General features: G+C 55.0%; 1 protein-coding gene across 1 annotated transcript in view; it reads left to right on the forward strand.

Annotated features, from left to right (window-relative positions):
- The window catches only part of TNFRSF8 (TNF receptor superfamily member 8), a 59819-nt gene extending 42848 nt beyond the window's left edge, over nt 1–16971 (forward strand). Inside the window, exons 9-15 of the mRNA XM_036999570.2 lie at nt 495–588; nt 894–1036; nt 2438–2539; nt 2667–2720; nt 9214–9239; nt 11121–11328; nt 14850–16971. Of these exons, the coding sequence (XP_036855465.2) occupies nt 495–588; nt 894–1036; nt 2438–2539; nt 2667–2720; nt 9214–9239; nt 11121–11328; nt 14850–15094 (872 nt within the window). The 3' untranslated portion in view covers nt 15095–16971. The remainder of the gene's footprint in view (nt 1–494; nt 589–893; nt 1037–2437; nt 2540–2666; nt 2721–9213; nt 9240–11120; nt 11329–14849) is intronic.
- Nucleotides 16972–18695: the final 1724 nt, after the last annotated feature.

Consider the following 18695-nt stretch of genomic DNA (forward strand, 5'->3'; position numbering starts at 1 on the left):
AGCCCCGAATGTGTCAGTGAGGTGGCATGCCGCCCTCCCCGACCTCCCGGCCTCCCCATCTTCCACTTCCTCTGCTTAGCTACCCTGAACCCCCCCCCACCCCACATCTCAGCGGCAGCCTCCTTAGGGAAGCCTCCCGGGTCAGATGAAGGGGAGTCTCTCATTACAGGGACTCCCAAGTGCCTTTCTGTGATGCCTAAGCCACTTCTATGAGTGCCAACAGCCTGTGAGCCCCCGAGGGTGGGAACCTTGTCTGTTTTGCTCATGGCTGTATCCCAGCTCCTAGCATTGGCCCTGGTACATAGTAGGTGCTCCATAAAGAGTTGTTGCATGGAGGGCAGGAAGGAGGGAGAGAGAAAGGGAGGAGAGAGAGCTAGGACATGGACACGAACGTGGGTCTGCTTGGCTAGAGTGTCCTTCTGTCCCCACCATTATGCCTCCCAGTCCCTGCTGGGCAAAGCTCCTTGGCACCGATCCTAGACCACTCCCTGCAGGTCCGGCTGAGAGGGACAGTACCTATGAGCTGCCTCCCCCAGAAGCCCACTCAGACTGCAGCACCAGCCCAGAGGACAGCGAGGCTCCCACCAGGTGACTGCCCAAACCCCTCTGGGGGGCACGGGACTGGGGGTGGAGGTGGGGCCTGGGCTCGCTCTCTGTGCCAAGCCCACAAGTTATTTTGGAGAATGTATGGCCAGCTCTGTACTGGCACCATGGGAAAGCCAGAAGGCCTAGAATTCCAATCCCCATCCTCCGAGTGCCTGGCAGAGACTGTGGGCGGAGGTCCTGGGCACTCAGGCTTTGTCCACACAGTCTCTGTGGAAGGGGAGTTCGGAGCATGCGCTTCCCTTTTCCATCTTGCTTACCAGTCTTACCTCTGGCTTCTCTCCCTGCAGCACCAGCCCCTTCTTGACCTCCCCGGCTGGCTCCCAGACCAGTCAGGGGCACAGAGGGGGCATCACCCACGCCTGGGGGGACACCATCCTCACGAGTGCTCCCATCTCTTTCTCCTCCACGGGAAAGCCCATTCTGGGTTCAGGTAATGATTACGCCTTGGGAGCAGGGCCTTCCTCCCAGGGGCCAGGGGGTTGGCATCCACTGGGCGGAGGTGGGAGGAACCAAGGTTGACCCCAGGTTTCTGGTTTCTGGAGCTGGGACTGTGGCTCTGTCACTCGCTAGTGATTATTCCTTAATTCTTGTGAGCAGAGGTTTTATTCACACCTTCATCCTCATGGCTCATAATTGCTACTCAGAAAATATTTGGTGAATGACTTCGTGACCTTGACTGGTTGCTTAATTTCTTTGAGTTTCTTTTTTCTCACCTGTAAAGTTGCAATATGCCAAGCAGGGGATTGAGGAACGGGACCCCTTCTCCGGCTCCTTGTAGACGTTCCAAGATGCATTCGGGACCTGCAATTTTAGTATCAGACACTGGGTGGCGGTAGCTCCTTGGCCAGCGGTTCTGAGTGCGTCCTGATCTTGCAGAATCAGAGCCTTAGGAGAAAAGCAAATTATCAGCTCCACCCGAGCCCTACAGAATCACAATCTGAATTTTAATGTGGTCCCCAGGAGGCTCATATGTACATTAAAATCTGAGAAGCACTTAGCTGACACATACTACTTTTTAACATCTAAAAAGGACTTAAAAAACAAAAGCTAGATAAGCAATCTTTGTAAACATCAAATGAGAAAAACAGGCATGTTAAGCACTAAGGTGTGAAGAAATGTACTCAGACAGTAGTTAAACGAGTGGGCTCCAGGGTTCCCCGGCCTGGCAAGTGCTGTGATACCGGCATTTACCCTCAAGGTGACCTTGGGCTAATTTTACTTAATTTTTGTGAGCCTCAGTTTCCCTCGTTTGCAAAATGGAGATGAAGGTGCCTAATGCTTCGGCTGATTCGCTCACTCAAGGAACGCTTGCTGAGTGTGGCGTGCAGAGCAGATCCTGTGCCTGCCCTCATGGAGCTTCCTGTCTAGAGGGGGCTCCCCACTTTGCCCTCCTCGCTGCTCTGCCTGCCCCACCCTGGCTCCTCTGCCAGCTGCTGGGCTGGGCATCACGTGCACCTTCCTCTGCGGCCCCCAGACTCTGTTCCTTTGGACTTCAGTTCCTTTTTCATCCTGGCTCCTTGACTGGGTGATTTCTCACCCTCTAGAAGTGGTTTGCTCTTCTCCCAACTGTTTGGCCACCCTGATGGGCTTCCCAGAGCCTGGTGAGGGATGGCAGGTGGGTAAGGGCTGGACCACATAGATGCAAGGTCTGAGTTTTAGTCCAGACTTGAGGACCAGGTCCTGCCAACCACAATGGAGTGTGTGTCCCGGGAGGTGGAGGAGGGAGTCTGGGACAAGGCCTGTGTGGTGGCAGCAGGGCCCCAGGCTCACCGCCATCACACCTTCATGGAGACTCTGGGGGCTGACTGAGCAGGGCTGCTCTGTGTTCCAGGGCCTGTGCTCTTCTGGGTGCTGGTCGCGCTTATGACGGTCATCGGCTCCATCTCTTTCCTCTTGTGCCACAGGAGGGCCTGCAAGAAGTGGATTCGGCAGAGTGAGTGGATATGCCCTGGGGCCTTGGAGGGGGGGGCGGCACTTGGTGCCAGCCTGGCTGGGTCCCTGCCCTGCCCTCTGAGGCTCTCTGAGGCTGGCATCTCCAGCGCCCTCTGCTGTCGTTTCAGAGCTCCACCTGTGCTACCCAGTCCAGACCTTCCAGCCCAAGCTGGAGCCTGCGGGTAGGTGCCCGGACATCCAAACGGCTGCTTGGGCCTCACGGTCACTCAGCAGCTCTGGGCCCTGGGCCTGAGGCTCCCTCAGGATGGCTGCCCACAAGCTGCCCCTCCTTTCTCTCGGCCTCATCTGTGATGGGACGCTAATGTAGGTGACAGTGGTGTGACATATATGCCCTGCACAGTGCGTGAATGGGGTGCTGGCAGGAAGGCTTCATTCTTCCCCTCACAGTGCCCCCTCCGGAGGCATCCCCCTGTCTCTCCCTCCTCCCCAGGCCCCCAGTCCCTCTCCCCTCCCCATTCTTCCCCACTCCTCTCCTCTCCTCTGAGGCGCAGGGCTCGGCAGGGCAGGCTGGTGGGCTGGAAGCCAGCTCCAGCACTTACAAGCTGCCTGGCCTTGGGTGAGTTACTTAATTCCTCTGTGTCTCAGTTTCCCTATCTGTAAAACGGGGTGGTGAGGCCTACTTATGAGGATGGGTGCGTGGATCAGTTGCATTGGGGCCTGTTCAGCTCCGTGCAGGGTGCCTCAGCGAGCAGTGGGCCGCCTGTGTCTGGGGACTCTTTCCTCACCAGGAACCCCAGGCCTTCCTGAGTTTCAGGCTGTCCTGAATCTCTCCCTGGTCCTGCTCTCTGATCCCTGCCCAGCCCCCAGGCAAGCTTTTCCAGGTAGCCTTTGGGAACCTCTGACCCTCCCCACCCATCCAGGCAGCAGACCCTTGCCAGCTGCCACCTGGAGGCAGGGGTGTCTTCTCTCCCCTGTGCAGCCCCTTTCAGGGCAGGGCACTGCTTGAGCACCTGCTGTACGCTGGGCCTGGCAAAGGGGAAGGAGTGAGCAGGTATCGTCTGAGCCTTGCTTCTGCTTTCAAGGCAGGCTCGCTGACCCAGGAGCCCCAGGGGAGGCCAGGCGATGCTCTTCACTCCGTAAGGAGGAGACAGGGCTCAGAGAGGTGGATAACTGGCACAGGGGCACACAGCCTGCAAGTGCCACCACCAGACTCAGGCGCTGCTCCTTGAGGTTGTGGGTTTGGTTTGTAGAGGGCTCCATCGTGTCCCCTCTTCCTTCCCCCAAGCTTTGTCCACCACCCAGGGCCCCCCGGGAGCCCAGGGGTCAACCCATGGCCAGGCCAGGCCCCCCGTGCCCCCAGTCTCCCCAGGACCCTTGGAGAACCTTTCTGTAATCCGACTTTTGACTTGGGCACAAAAACAATCCACTGAGGCATGTTTTGAATTATATGATGAGTTTCACAAGCAGGTTCTTGTGCTCTCTTTGCAAGGGGGGTTTTTGTGTTTTGATAGTTTCAAGCCTTTTTCCATTAGCTGTCAGGCTCAATGTCTCATTGAAACCCATGTTTGCTTTCTTGACATTTTTGTACTATTAGAATTTCCATTGCCGTCAGTTTATTTTTTACTTCAAACCTTGTTGATAACAGTTTTGTCACACAGACACACACACAGAAAACCACCTTCTCTTAAGAAGCCAGCGCTGCACGGAACCAAACCCGGAGGTTCCATGGTGGCTGTCTTGTTTGGGGCTGTTTCTGGCCCTCTGGCTTCCGGTGGGTCCCTGGGGATCTGGGTTCCCAGGCCTGCGAGGGAAGAAATGTGAAGCCAGGAGAATGCAGGGCACAGGCTGGGGTGGGCCGTGCTGGGTGGATGCCGCCCGCCTTCGGAGCGGTGCGGACTGGACAGGTAATGCGGCATTCACTCGTTCATCTGCTCGCTCCCGTGTTCAGATCGTCGCCGTGGAGTTCTTCCTGGTGGCTCTGTGCTGGGTACAGAAACCATCCCAGCTCTCCCAAGCTTTCAGACCGGTGTCACTTGCTCTGAGGGACTAAAGGTGGCAGGATGGGAAAGCGCACCCCAGCCCTGCCCGTCCTGGGACCCCAGGGGTGGGGGAGGGCTTGCTGGGGTGGGCAGCACAGGGCTGTCTGGACAGGTGGCCGTTAGGCGCTCCCAGCCATCTCCTGAATGGCTCTGACTTTATGGCGTGTGTCCCTGGTGGTAGGTATTTGCAAAGCACGTACGTGTTCCTGTCTTACTGTTCCTAGCAGCCTTGTAAGGCACCTGCTACTATGGTCTCCAGTTCACAGATGCGGAACCAGAGGCACAGGGAGATGAGGGAACTGGGTTAAGGCCACTTGGTTCATAAGCAGATTTTGTTGTTACTTTTGTTGGTGAGATTTTTTGTAAAAGACGGTTTCTACCCTCAGTGCTGTTGACACTTGGGACCGGATAATTTGTTGCCGTGGGGCTGCTGTCCTGTGCATCGGGGGTGTTTAGCAGTTTCCCTGGTGTCTTTAGACCCTGCAGATACTAGCCGCACCTCCCAGTCGGGCTCCCAGAACGTCCCCAGATACTGCGGAATGTCTCTGGGGGAGAATCCCTCCTGGTCAAGAACCATTGACTGAAACTCTTACAATCCTTCCTTGAAATAGACAACACTGAAGTCATTGCTTTATCTGTTACTTCAGGCAGGTTTACGTTGAAAGAAAGAGGTTGTTTGTTTGTTTTGTAACAATTTCAAACTTAAAGAAAAGTTGCAAGTGCAGTACAAAGAACTCATTTTTCCTGCACCAGTTGAGAGGAAGTTACCGACTTGAGGCCTTGTCATCTCCAAACACTTCAGTGTGTATTTCATACGAACAAGGGCGTCTTTTTATATGACCGTAATAAAACCATCAAAATTAGAGGTTTCACCTTGAGGCACTATGACCAACTAGTTTTCAGGCCCCTCCAAGTTTCTTCACATGTCCTGATAATGTCCCCTGTAGAGAAAGGATCCAGCTCAGAATCTTGTGTTGCGTTCGGCGGTTGCGTCTTTGAATCTCCCTCGATCTGGGCCAGTTCCTGTCTTTTCCTTCATGATCACCACCTTGCCGCTTTTGAAGATTCTGCCAGTGATTCTGTGGGTGTCCCTCACCTTGGGGTGGTATGATGTTTCCTCCAGACTGGGGTCAGGTTGTGCCCTTTGGCTGCGGGAACATCCCAGCAGCGATGCTGAGCTGTTATTGGAGCGTCCGTCCCACCAGGTTCCATTTTTCCCTTACCTGGTGGTGGTCACTCGAGGCGGATTCAGGTGGCATCTGCCAGTCTTCACTGCTGTGAAGTTGCTCTGTTCTTCTTGGTAATTGCAATGTATTTTGAAGGGAGTTACTTTGAGGCTAAGTGAATAACCAGTTTCTCACCAAAGTGAATAACCAGTTTCTCACCAAACTTTCCTTTCTTCGTTCAGATACATATATATGTATCTGTATGTATTGTGGCTTCCTATTTTATTCTGTTGCCATCATTATGGAATTTGATGTTCAGATTGTCCCAGATCATACAGGGCGTGGGGGAGTGAGGGAGCTTCAAGCTGTCTCCTCTGTCCTTCTGTCCCAATCCTTTTGGGTTTGGAGCACTTCTTTATTATAAGATGTTCCCGGCTTGGCTTGTACTTTTCTCCTCCTGCCCTGGGATTGGATGTCTCTCCCAGGAGCCCAGGATTTGAATCTAGGGGTGCCTGTTGCCAAAGCCTGGCTGAGCCTCTGTGCCAGAGTCTTCCCTGGGTCTGTGTGCTTGCTACAGCAGTGGGACTGTCTGGCCTCTGGGCCAGAGAGGGGCTGGGACTGAGGGTGACAGCAATGGGGGGAACTGTGCTCGGCTGAAGTGGCTCTCAGGCGGCCTTGGGATACCATGTCCCAGGGGACCGCTGATCCCCAGCATGTCCCTTACTGCAGTCCTGGGGTGCTGGACGTGTTTATGAGAAGATCACAGTTATTCCCAAGAGCAAGGAAACTAATAAATGAAGACAGTGGAGTGAAGCAACATTTTTAGGGGAAAAGCACTTACGAAATCTGACCTGTGTACTTGGCACAATTTGCCCTGATCTTTATCAGAGCGCACACGTGGGTTGTAGTACATTGTGGACAGATGTCAGTACCTTCTGGATTCTGCCTTTATACCTTTAGGTTATTTTATGTTAGTGTCCAGTGCTGATTTTCTCTTTGGTGCCATAAATTTACAATGTTGGATGCCGTGTTAGCATCCTGGGCACCTTGCCTTTTTAAAGTTTTGCTTAAATTGAAAAAAAAATAGACTTCACTTTTTAGAACAGTTTTTTTAGCTTTATAAAAAACTTGAGAAGATAGTACAGAGAGTTCGTATGTAGTTTCTTCTATCATTAATAAATGAGCCAATACTGATCCATTTCTATTGCCTGAAGTCCATCCTCTATTCAGATTTCCTCAGTTTACCTAAGGTCCTTTGCAGTTCTAGGAGCCCATCCAGGACACCCCATTGCTCATAGTCGTCACATCTCCTAGGCTCCGCTGGGCTGCAACAGTGTCCAACTTTCCTTGTTTTGATGACCTTGGAAATTTTGAGCGGTACTGATCCGTTACTTGCAGGATGCCCCTCTACTGGATTTTTGTCTAATGTTTTTCTCCTGATTAAATTGGGATTAGATGTGGGGGAGGAAGACCACACAGGTAAAGGGTCACGTCCAGCACATCGTATCAGGACTACATACTCTCGACACGACTGATCCCTGGGCACCTTTGCTTTGAGATCTGTCATCTTCAGAAAAATGCTCCAAAGTTGACACGGCTCGTCCCATTTCCCAAATAAGAGGACTGAGGCCGGCAAAGGAGAAGTAAAGTGCTGGGGTTTCAGCACCAGGAAGGCTTTTGCTCCAGGACTGTTTGGCATCTGGCTTGCCTTCAGTTTCTTGGATATTATAAATACCACCGCTGTGCACAGCTTTGGGTTGTTTATTTTTTCTTTCGGGTTATTTCCTGAGGGTATGTCCCAGAAGAGGGATTACTGGGTGACAGGGTGTGAGATTTTCATTGCCAAATGGCTCTTGAGAAAGATGGAACCAGTTCACAGGACATGAGCATCTGTGTTCCTGTTTACCCACGTCCTCTCCAAGACTGAGTTTTATCATTTTTATTTATTTTTGTCTTGTTACTTTGTAACACTTTTTCCCCTCAGGCCACCCCAATGTTTTGGCACCAAACCACAGTTGGTTTGTTTGTAAAACCATCCTCAGAGGACAAAGATTTGGCATCGCTGACATCAGTTTAAAGAGTGTGCCTCAGACCAGAGAGCATTTCTCAAAGTGGTGGCATGGGCAAGGAACAGTAGCCACCTGGCCACTGGCCACCTGGACACCAAGGACAAGCCACAGTCTCCCAAGGTGACCGCACTGCTGGGAACAGCAGTTACCAGCTTAAGTAAACTTGACACATTTGTTAAATCAAGAATTAAGACTCGTATCATTGTAAACACATGCTTCTTTTGACCATTGTTATGGGTCCATTTCCCCTTTAGACACTTTTTACCTGCTGATGGGCATTTAAAAGGTACACATATGAGTGCTCCCCAAAATGAGCTGGCATCCACACAACATGCTCAAACTGCCCGTCTTATTTGTATTATCGTAGTGGGTCAGCCTCCAGTGAGTGTTTTCAGCTGGGATGAGGGGCCGATGATTCCCCAGAGCTGCTGACATCAGAGTGTACTAGAGGTGACTTAGCTGGAAGCATGGAACAGGTTTATGGGGTTAGGTGTGTGCACGCCTAGTAGCAATGTATCCCAGGTCTCCGTAGACAGCCTCCTTGGCGGTCTGGAGGCTGTGCCAGGCGGTGGTCTGCGCCTGGTTGTTGATTTGCCTCAGCATAGACCAGATGCCTGGGCAGCCACCTCCAGCTTTCTCGGATGGCCAGTGGGTCATGGTTAAATGTCAGCACATGCTTGGCTGTGACCCGGTACCCGGTTTAATAGGAGAGAAGAGTTGGGGTGGAAGGAGGGAGTTTGGGATGAAGAGATGGAAGTTGTGCCCAGGAGCCATTGCATTTCTACCTCCTGAGCCCACCGGAAAGGGGGGCTGCCAAGAGTTGGGTGGCGGTGCGCACGGGCTCTTCCAGGCCCACAAAATAGGAAACAGCTCACTCTGGCCTGAGCCAGAAGGCCTCCTGGGTCGACTGCTTCGCGTATGTCAGTCGGATGCGTGGTTCAGACAAGGTGGTGGTAAAAGGTCGGCCATCTGCTCTCTGTCATCTGGCCTTGAGCTCCTCCCTGTGAGTTTTGCGTGGTGCTCTGGGGACTTCTGGGCTCTCCAGACTGGGGCTACAAGGAGGTGGCTGCGATCACAGACCAACTTGGGGCCAGAAGAAGCCTCCTCGGCTCCAGGTGCCTCTCCTGAACCACTCCTTGTGTGTGTTGAGGGTGGGGGTGGCACCGGGAGAGTCCAGTGTGCTGAATGATTGGCTTAATGGTGGGGATTGGGGGTGGGGGTGGGGTGCGGTTCCTGGTGCTCTGACTGCCCCTGCAGAGTAAGCACTGGGAGGTGAGCCTCTGTGCTGGGGGTGGGCACTGACTCTGGGACCTGTCCCTCTTCTCCAGGCCCAGGGCCTGGCTGGGCACCAGCTACCATGTGGATGCCCACGGGCATGGTGGGGCAGGACCGCAGCTGCCAAGCCCTCCTTGGTGAAGTCACTACTCTTTCTTTTTGCAGATTCCAGGTCTGGGAAGAGCCTTACGGTAAGTAGCCCTCTTTGCCCCCTACCCAGCTTCGCACCCCTAAATGTGACTCCTTCCTTCTCTCTGAATCCCAGATCTGCTGGTCCTGAGAGCTGCCGGGTGGGTGCGGGCTCCCCTTGCAAGTTCAGGCTGGGTGCCCCTTCTCAGGGAGCTTTGGGGCCTGGGCCAGGCCCAGGATGCGGAGCCCCACCCCCACAGCAACCTCTGGCTCCTGGCTCAGCCTGTGGGGGACTTCCAGAACCGCCTGCCAGACAGTGGATTTGGTTTTGGCCACTTTGAGTGCCAGGTGTGGTCCAAGGAGGCTGTGTTTATTTCCCCTTTTCTCCTTCACTCCCCAGTGAGTCTCGTCTTCAAGGCCGGGATGACAAATCGGTAGCATAACCTTCTGAAAACTTAGCGACTGTGTATGGAGTACTTGTTAGGAGCCAGGCGGCTTGCTCTGTGCTTCTACAAAGTCATCTCGGGTAGTCCCTGCAATAGCCAGAGGCTGGTACTGTTGTCCCGTTTTACAAAAGAGGAAACTGAGGCCCAGACAGGAAGGGTGGTTCCATAGCTGGCAAGTAGATCAACTAGGACTTGCCTCCTGGTTTGTGTGACTCCAAATCCGTCACCGTGCACCGTTGGCCTGAGCCCTGAGCAGCCTCCCAGTAAACCAGCCTCCCAGTAAGATCATCCTCATTTGCCTTTCATGAAGGGCTTGCTGTGCACACGAGCTGGGCCAGGGGCCTCGCAAATGTTACTTCTGATCCTCTGACCACCCAGGATGGGCGCCCAGACACCAGGTCCTCACGTGACTGCTCTGTCCCCAGCCTCCCAGGGACAGCGAGGGTGGTGGGAGCAGGGACATTGCCCTTAGGAACAGAGGGAAGGGGCAGGATGAAGCACCCATATGGCAGGGTCTCAGGTATATATGACTCACCCACATTATTTTTCATTTACCAATTCTTCCATTACTGTGTTTTAATGCAAACATTTATATGTGGAGAAAGGTTTCCACCCTTTCATTTTTAAACATGAAAGGCTGAACCCCAACAGGAGTTCAGCCTCAGCAAAGGGAGATCACATTCAAATATGCTTGGTCAGATAAGTCACTGTAACAATGCAGAGAAATTTCATGAAAAGGGCATTTAATGATTTGTAAGATAAATACCTTTGGCTAGAGAGCCAATACATTAATAGTAGTTTGTTTAAAAATGCTGTCTTTTGGGCTTCAAATTAGTATAAAAGAATATTCAGGATTATGTAGCTATGCTTTATGAATTACTCAAAGTCATTCCATTTTGAAGGCTGACAGTTTTAAGTGGTATATATTAGGACATTTCATGAGGCCACTTCTCCTTTGCACTTAGCCTATAAAACTAAACCAGCCTGGTCCTGAAGACAGCTATTTTTAGAATACATTCATATAATCACAAAAGACCACTGTCCCAGGAATCAGGGCTGGGGAGCTGGGGTGGGCCTGGAGATCACATGTAGAGACTGGTGCTTGCGAGTGTGGATTCTTGGGGGAGATGCCAGGGTTCAAGTACTGGCCCAGGCACTAACCCTGAGCAAGTTGTCTAGCTGCTCTGTGCCTCCACTTCCTGATCTGTGAAATGGGAGGATGCTCTATCAGCCACCTTGTAGGGTGGTTATGTGGGTTAACAGATGTCAAGGGCCACACACGGTAACCACTGTGTGAGATGGCTGTTAAAATTGAGTACAGGTTAAAATGAATGTGACTTTCTGAAACTGCATGCAGGTGCATCAGGATCTCAGAGCTGAGAACTCCAGGGGAGCGGGTGGCAGCTTTGAAGTAGAGTGGGAGACTCCCTGGGGTCAACAGAAATGGGGAAACTGGGGGGAGGTTGAGGCACCTGGCCATTTCCTCTGTGCCCACAGCAGTCAAAGAGAAGCGCGTCTGTGGCAGAGCTGAGCACAGGAGAACTGGGGCTCATGGGTGCCCCAGCTGTGAAGACCTGCCCCAGTGTGGGGGCAGCCTGCCTGGAGAGCCTGCAACTGCTGGATGCCAGCCCGGCTGAGAGCCCTGGACCCTCGAGGGACCCTCCTGAGCCCCGAGTGGCCACGGAGCAGACCAATAACAGGATCGGTGAGTCGGCCTGTGGGGGGGCGGGGGGAGGGGCCGGTGTGGTCAAGGCCTAGGGGCAGGGAGACATGGGTGCTGGGTCTTGGGACCCTGACCGGAACCAGAAACCCTTGGGGCTGGAAGGCCCAACAAGGAAGAGGCGTGGAGTCCCCCACCAGCCCTCGTAAGTAGGAGGTGCTTTCCCTGGCAGTTAAACCACGCTGAGGAAGCTCTGGAGGCTCGCTCCACCTCTTCTCCCCAATTTACATTTCTGTGCGGTAGGAATGGTGGCAGTCCTGATTTCACAGGACTGTCATGGGAAGCCGTGAAACCGTGCCCAGGAAGTCGTCTGGGTGGGGGCTTGGGGAGGGGGAGAAGGCGCCCCTGCCCCGTCCCTGTGTCATGAAAGTGAGAAGTGGACACCACCCCCAGCCCCTAACAAAGAGCCCCTTCAGGGCAGCAGGAGGAAGACAGCTCGTGACAGGACCGCCGCTCGTCTGATGCATTCCCGGCACTGTTCGACCGTCACCTCTCATTGTCACACAACTTCTGAGGATGGTGGTGTCTTCTTCCCCTTTTTACAGCTGGGGAACTGCGGCTCTGAGTGGCAGAGCTGGGCTCGGCCCGCCTCTGCTGAACTCTGAAATCCTGGGCTTCCCACACCACCCTCCTGCCTCTGTGGAGGCAGGGAGGCAGCATCTCCGAGCTGCAGCTGCCCTCCGACTCGGACAAGCCCGCCGCTTTGGCCTCCCGTGGGTCTCCCTGCCTCTTCCACCTCTATCATAGACCACCAGTGTTTCTACCGAAGTATATACCCATCCATATTCCACACACCCTTGCTTAAAAGCCTCCAAGGGTCCCTGCCACCTTCAGGACTCCTTCCAGGAGTCCTGTTCTAGCATTCAAGGCTAGTCATGAGCCTGCCTCCTCCCCACCAGACTCACCTGCCTCCTGACCCCAGAGGTCTGCCCCTGCTGCCCCGGGGCTGTTTCCTGAGCTTATGGAGCCTTCTCTCACTTTCGTGGGAGCTGCTTTTTCACCTGGGGTAGCCAGTTCCACCCCTTTGAATCTAGTCAACTTCTGATGTCCTGAGGACCCTGCTTCTTTGCTGCCTCCTCCAGGAAGCCATCCCTGCCCTCTCCACTCTTCAGCCTAGATCAGATAGATGCCCCTCTGCTGTGCTCACCCAGACTCTGGGTGTCCCTACCAAGTGTTCTCAGCACCCAGCAGTGTGACTGTTTGCTGCCTTCCCCCGACCCCAGCTTGGCTGTGAGCCCCATGAGGACAGGGTCCACCTCTGTCTTCTCTGGAGGGTTAGCCATCACTGGGATAATACCAAAAGGCATTTGTAATTGTCCTCTACATTTCTATGGCAGGTGGTGGACGGAATTCTTCGGGGCAGAGTCTTTTGTGCCAAACGGAAACTTTTGGAGTTCTGGCTTTCAGTCCAAGTTTTGTTTGGAAAGAATGTATCTTAGGAAATACCACCAAGGCATTGCCTATCAATTTCCTAAGAAGTTCTAATCTGAGTCTACACTGAGTGCAGTGTCTGGACTGTGGGGGCATGGGGTGCTGAAGGAGTGTTTGCACGGGCAGGCGGAAGGAGATGCCAGGCTCCCGGGATGGCTGGGGCATGGGCAGCCTGCCCCAGCTGGCCTGTTAGCATCACTGGCGAGTGGGTCAGTGGGGGGGGAAGGCTGTGTAGGTTCTCTTGGGACACCAAGAGGTGGTCAACCCTTTGTCCACCTGCCACCGTGCCACAGAGCACCCACCTTGTCCAGTTCCCAAGGGGGATGATACTCTAGCCTGAGCTTCACCCCTTTCCCCCTGGGCACTTGACAGGGGGAGCCCCTTCACCCCCGACCACACTAAGACAACGTCCCTGGGCTCTGGAGCCCTGGGTGGGGCAGGAGGTCCAAGCAGCTTCTAGAAGACCCTCCCCCTCTCAACTGAGGGTGGCCGTGGGGTGGGTGGCCCTGTGAAGAGGGACAGGCAGAGGAATGAGGACCTGCGGGTGTGAAGGGGCACAGCCGGGCCCCAGTCTGGCTCCTCCTACCTGGATGCGCCCTCCGCTGCTCTTCTCACACCCCTACACCTCCATCCCCCTCATCCCCCATCACCGCTAGCCCTGCCGGCCTCCTCCGCACTGTCCCTCACTCCCCAGGGTCCCCCCCCCCACCGCCTTTGGCCCCCCACCTTTTGCTAGCCCCGCCGATTAGGTTCCCAAGGCCAGGCCCCGGTGGAGGGTGTGTGGCTGGGGCCTGGGGCCTGGGGCCCTTCTCTCTCTTCTGGGATGTAGGGTGGTAGCCAGCCCATGACTTGCCTCACCTGTAGGCTTTCCTCTAGTTCTGGCTGCTCTTTTGAACACTTGTGTCTTTCTTGGACATGTTAAAAACCAAAACAGAAGAGTTGTCCTTGTGCAGCGGGGTACAGGGGCCCCGAGAATGTTTCGGTGGTTCCTGAATCAGGAGGGTGTAACTGGGTTACCCAGAGGTGCAGGATCCCAAGCCTCCTGCCCCACCCCAGGTTCCCCCTTGAGCTTCCCCATCCAGACTCCAGAAAGAGTCCCTGCTGGCTTACCCTGAGCCCCAGGCCATCAGCAGCTGACCTGGGTGAAGGCCAGGCTCCCATGTCCCCACTTCTTGGACAGCTTACTTGACTCCCCTGCGCCCTGAAGCCCTGACAGAGGCTGGTGGCAAGGACCATGGGGGATTGTGCCATGTGGTATGCACAGGCAGTCCTACTGTGTGCTAGGCAGGTGCAGCAGGAAGAAATAAACGCTGAAACACAACAGCCTTGAGCAAAGCTGGCCAGAGAGAGGCCATTGCTGATCATTAACGGGGCTGAGGTTGCCTGCAGAGTGTGACCAACTGCCTGGCTGGATTGGCCAGACTGAAGTAGGTCCTGGGACGCGGGACTTTAAATGCTAGAACAAGGGGCATCCTGGGTGAACCAGGACACATCGGTTACCCCAGGTTTCCACGTTAGGCCGGTGGGTAGGAGTGGGAAGGGCAGCCAGGCAGGGTGGGGGTTTCTTTTGGCATTTCTGCTAACTGCCTGCTGGCCTTGGGCAGGTTGTTTAATGTCTCTGGCTCAGGCTCTTTATCTGCAAATGGGGCTGGTAATGGACTCTCTACCTGGCAGAAGTGATGTGAGGAGTGAGGCACTCCCGGGAGCATTCACTGCTGAGTGTTGTCATCCCCTGCTTTCTCCCAACCCTTTCTCCCCTTTCTCTTCCAACCGTCCTCTCCTTCCCTGCCTCGTCTGTGCAGAGGGGCCGGGAAAATCATGAGCATCTCCTGTAAGTAGCAAGTGGGCCAGTTCTTAACGCCTCAGCACACTGTTCCAAGCTGGTTTATCTCCCTTGAGCCTCAGGACACCTGTGAGATTAGTGGGGCTTACTGGGCATCAGAGAGGTTGTGTCACTTGCCTGAGGGCACACAGCAGGGATGACAGAGCTGGGACTTGGCCCCCTCCTCTGATGCTTTACTTCCATCCAGCTGGGGCTCTGGTCTCCTCACCTACCCCATCCTTTTGCCTTGCAGAGAAAATCTACATCATGAAGGCTGACACAGTGATCGTGGGGACCGTGAAGACTGAGGTGCCTGAGGGCCGGAGCCTGGTGGGGCCAGCGGGGCCCAAGTTTGAAGAGGACCTGGAAGTGGACCATGCCCCCCACTACCCGGAGCAGGAGACAGAACCACCTCTGGGCAGCTGCAGGGACGTCATGTTCTCGGTGGAGGAGGAAGGGAAGGAGGGCCCCTTGCCCACGACTGTCTCTGGGAAATGAGGCCTGGCTTAGGCAGGGGCTTAGAGGGCAGCTGGGTGCCCCATGCTGGTGGCAGAGGTCCATCTGGCCTGAACTGAGGTCCCAGCATCCAGTGGGAAACCCGTCTGTCAGTGGAGTCGGGTTCTGGTGGTCTCTGCCTGAATCCCCACTCAACTGCCCTCCAAACAAGACCTAGGGGAGCTGGGGCTTGTGCAGTAGAATTAGCCATGGGGCTGGATCTGGATGGCAGGGTTTGTTGGAGCAACAGCCACTGGGCATCTGCCTCTTGCTATTGCCAAGAAGATGCCCCCAGAGCCCTGGCATCAGACACATACCACCAGGCCCAGAGCCCACCAGAAACCCATACCCTTAGCATTCCCCTCTCACTCTGGGTCTTGGGAGTCATGCCCACCAGGCCTGGCTGCCATGCCAGCAGCCCCCAGGTACTGTAAACAAGGCCCTCCATGGCACTGAGGCAGCGTGTCCTCGGCAGCCCCCATCTTAGCTAGAGCCACCACACTGCACCCTTTGTGGAGGTGAGCACCTGGCATGGCCTCCAGCCCTGCTTGGGCTGAGTGGACCTTCCTGGTGCTGTCAGCCCCGCCCTGTTCTGTAGCCCCCACAGGGGGCCAGGAGCTAGGATCAACTCGCTCGTCTCAGAACGTCCTCACCTGTCCCTGCAACAGGAGGTACCCAAGACCTGGCCTGCCCAGCCACGGCTGCAGGGAGCAGGGCCTGCTCCACTTTCCCCGGGGTGCTTCCCTTCACAGAGGACGGGCCCTGCAGGCCCTTCCTGGGCCCTTGCCTACTCTGCGGACTCCCCCCTGCTCTGTCCTGGGACATGAAGATGCGTCTTTCCCAGATCTGCCCCATGCACAGACCCCGATGGCGCCAGGCCCTGCCCATGGCTCCAGCCGCCCAGCGCCCAAGGTTAGGATGTGGCTGTCAAAAAGCAACATGTTCTCACCCAGACATTCACCTCATTCTGGACTGTTGGAAAAGAAAGAACATTTCGTAGTTCAATCTGGATTTCAGGATTTTTGCATTTCACGCTAAGGAGTCAAGCTGCCTGACTTGGGTCTGCTGGCCTGCTCTCCCCAGAGCTTTCAGACTCTTGTAAACAAACAAGTGGCCTTGGAAAGGGACACGCGGGCAGATGACAAGTCTGCTGCAGCCTGGAGTATTAGGTCTGCTTCTGGAATTACCCTGCTCGAAGCCTGGCCCTGGAAGGCTGTTGTTTACTCACCGGCCCGCTTGCTCTGCTCTCTGCTCTCTGGAGGAAGTCGGGGCTAGGTCAGGAATCAGAAGGGTAGTTTCTGAAACCACTCAGATATTTTGGGGAAAGTTGGAGAGGCTGGGACACTGCGAGAGGCCATTACACCAGAACCTGAAAAGGTTTACGTGGGCTGGACAACATTTGCCAAAATGCCTTTGTGCAAGGATGGCGTGGGCATGCCCTGTCCCCCTGAGCATCAGCTGAGAGGTGTCCAGGGATGCCCGAGCTCAGAGCAGGGCCTCTGGCAGCCTTGACTTGAGGATGTTGATACATGTTTAGTGAAAGGAAGCACTCCCCCACCCAAGGGCGCTTTTGATTCTCTGATATTTTGGGTCCTTTAAAAATGTGTAAGGTCCCTTAAAAACGAATCACAAGGAAGGCTGCGATTGAGAGGATTTGAGTACCTCTGAGCAGGAAGGGTCCCAGCAGTCCCTCTCCCAGCCCCAGACACCCAGGCAGCCAGCCTCTGGGGACAGGGAGCCTGTGACCTGCTGGGGCAGCCCTTCCCCTACCAGGGTTCTTCCTCAGGCACCCAGGCAAAGCTTTCCTCCGTGTCTCCCACTCTCTGGCCCAAGGCTGTCCCTGTGGGGATATTCAGAATAAAGCTGCCCTTGTCATAAGACTCCCTTTGGGTATTTGCAGAAAGGGATCCTGGGCCCCACCATGGCCTTCTTCCATCTGGGCTGTGCTGAGCAGCCCCACATCTTAGGAAAAGGGAGTCACAAAGTAGCAGCATGAATGTCCTAGCCTTGGGGGCAGGGAGAGGACTGAGGGGTCAGTGTGAACCTTGGGCTTGTGCCTGAGCTGGGCGGGCCCAGCCTGCTTCTGCTCCGACTGTGGCTCCCCCAGGGCCCGGGGCAGAGGAAGGAAACGAGGGCCATGGCCGGACCTCTCCCGCCCCATCTCCGGGACTCCAGCTCACCCAGACTGCAGAGTCAGCCCTGCTGCTACTTGTCACTGCCTGCTTGTGGTCTGTCGGAGACCAGGGCGAATTCCCCTGCCCTGACCAGCGATGAGGGACCCCTTTGGAACCTCTGGCCATTCTGACGTCCAGGTGGACAGACGGACAGGGCCCCGCTACTCAGGGTAGCAGCTCCAGGCTAAGTGACCCTCCCCGACACATGTACACCCCTAATCCTAGCACTTAGGGAGCGACAGTAAGTGACAAGCGTCCTATGGAAGCTACTGCATTCGCGGGAAATTCACTGTTTCCCAACACAGTCTTGTAGGTTGTCCACTGTTCTAGGTTCTTAGAATCTCTAAGGCCAGGGCCAGTCCCAAAAGTGGAATAAGAGACTGAATCTCCAGAGCAGCCCCTTCCCCACCTCAGCAGTGAAGTCCTGAAGGCCTAGAACCGTGTTTGGTTATCTTCTCTGTCCCCCAGTCACTGGGGATTGATCGGTTGGGCTGAACACAGTGAAAATCTGCACAGAGGCAAGAGGCGGCTCTCTGACGACAGTTTCTCCGTGTCTTCTCTCCTCCACCCCTGTCCTGGGTGCTCTGTGTCCTCTAAGGATGTAACAGTGGGAAATGTCGGGAGGGAGGGGCTGGAGCCAGAATGGGTTTGCGGGAGGGGCCGACTCACAGGCTGGGCCTGAGAGCTTAAATGTGTGAATAAGGATTGACTCGAGGCCAAGGTGAGACTAGTCAGAGCTTCAAGGACAGCTCCTTGGGCCTAAGGAGAAGCTGGCAGAGCCCACCTTGGACCCCTGCACCCTCCCCTTCTGGGAAGGCACCCCATGCTGGGCACACACCCTGGGACAGGCTGGCTGACCTGGAGGAGCAGGTCTCCAGAGGTACAGGGCAGAGAGGCCTGTCTGCCACTCCCTGTGGCCTGGACACAGGACAGCAGCAGTGTGCAAGTGGGGACAGGCCCTGGGGTCAGACCTGGGTTCAGATCTCAGCTCTGCCACTTACCAACTGGGCAGTCTTGGTTATGTGCCTTGATCTCCATAAAGTTCAGTTTCCTGGTCTATGAAATGGGTCTATCAGTCCCTATCTGACAGGGTCATGGGGTTCCCTTAGATGCCACCTGGCATGGGGCTTGTGCTTGCTGCGTGGCAGTTTCTGCCCATGGTCCATCCCAGTGGCCACTTTCCAAGAGCCAGCCCTTCCTAGGCCTGCAGAATTCAGCCCCCTTCTACTTAACAAATGGGCAACCTTCAAAAGGCATTGAGCTTAGAACACTTTCTCCCAGAAAAATATAACTGGTGCTTGGTTCTGGGGCTGGCCCAGCAAAGCCTGTGTGAGCTCCAGTAAGGTTGGCCAGGGCTCTCAGGCTCTCCTGGGACCTGGCCTCCTTTGGGGCCAAGTTTCTATGGGAACCCACTGTGGACAGACCCCTTC

This window comes from Manis javanica, chromosome 4, assembly GCF_040802235.1.
Source record: "Manis javanica isolate MJ-LG chromosome 4, MJ_LKY, whole genome shotgun sequence".
Classification (NCBI taxonomy): domain Eukaryota; kingdom Metazoa; phylum Chordata; class Mammalia; order Pholidota; family Manidae; genus Manis; species Manis javanica.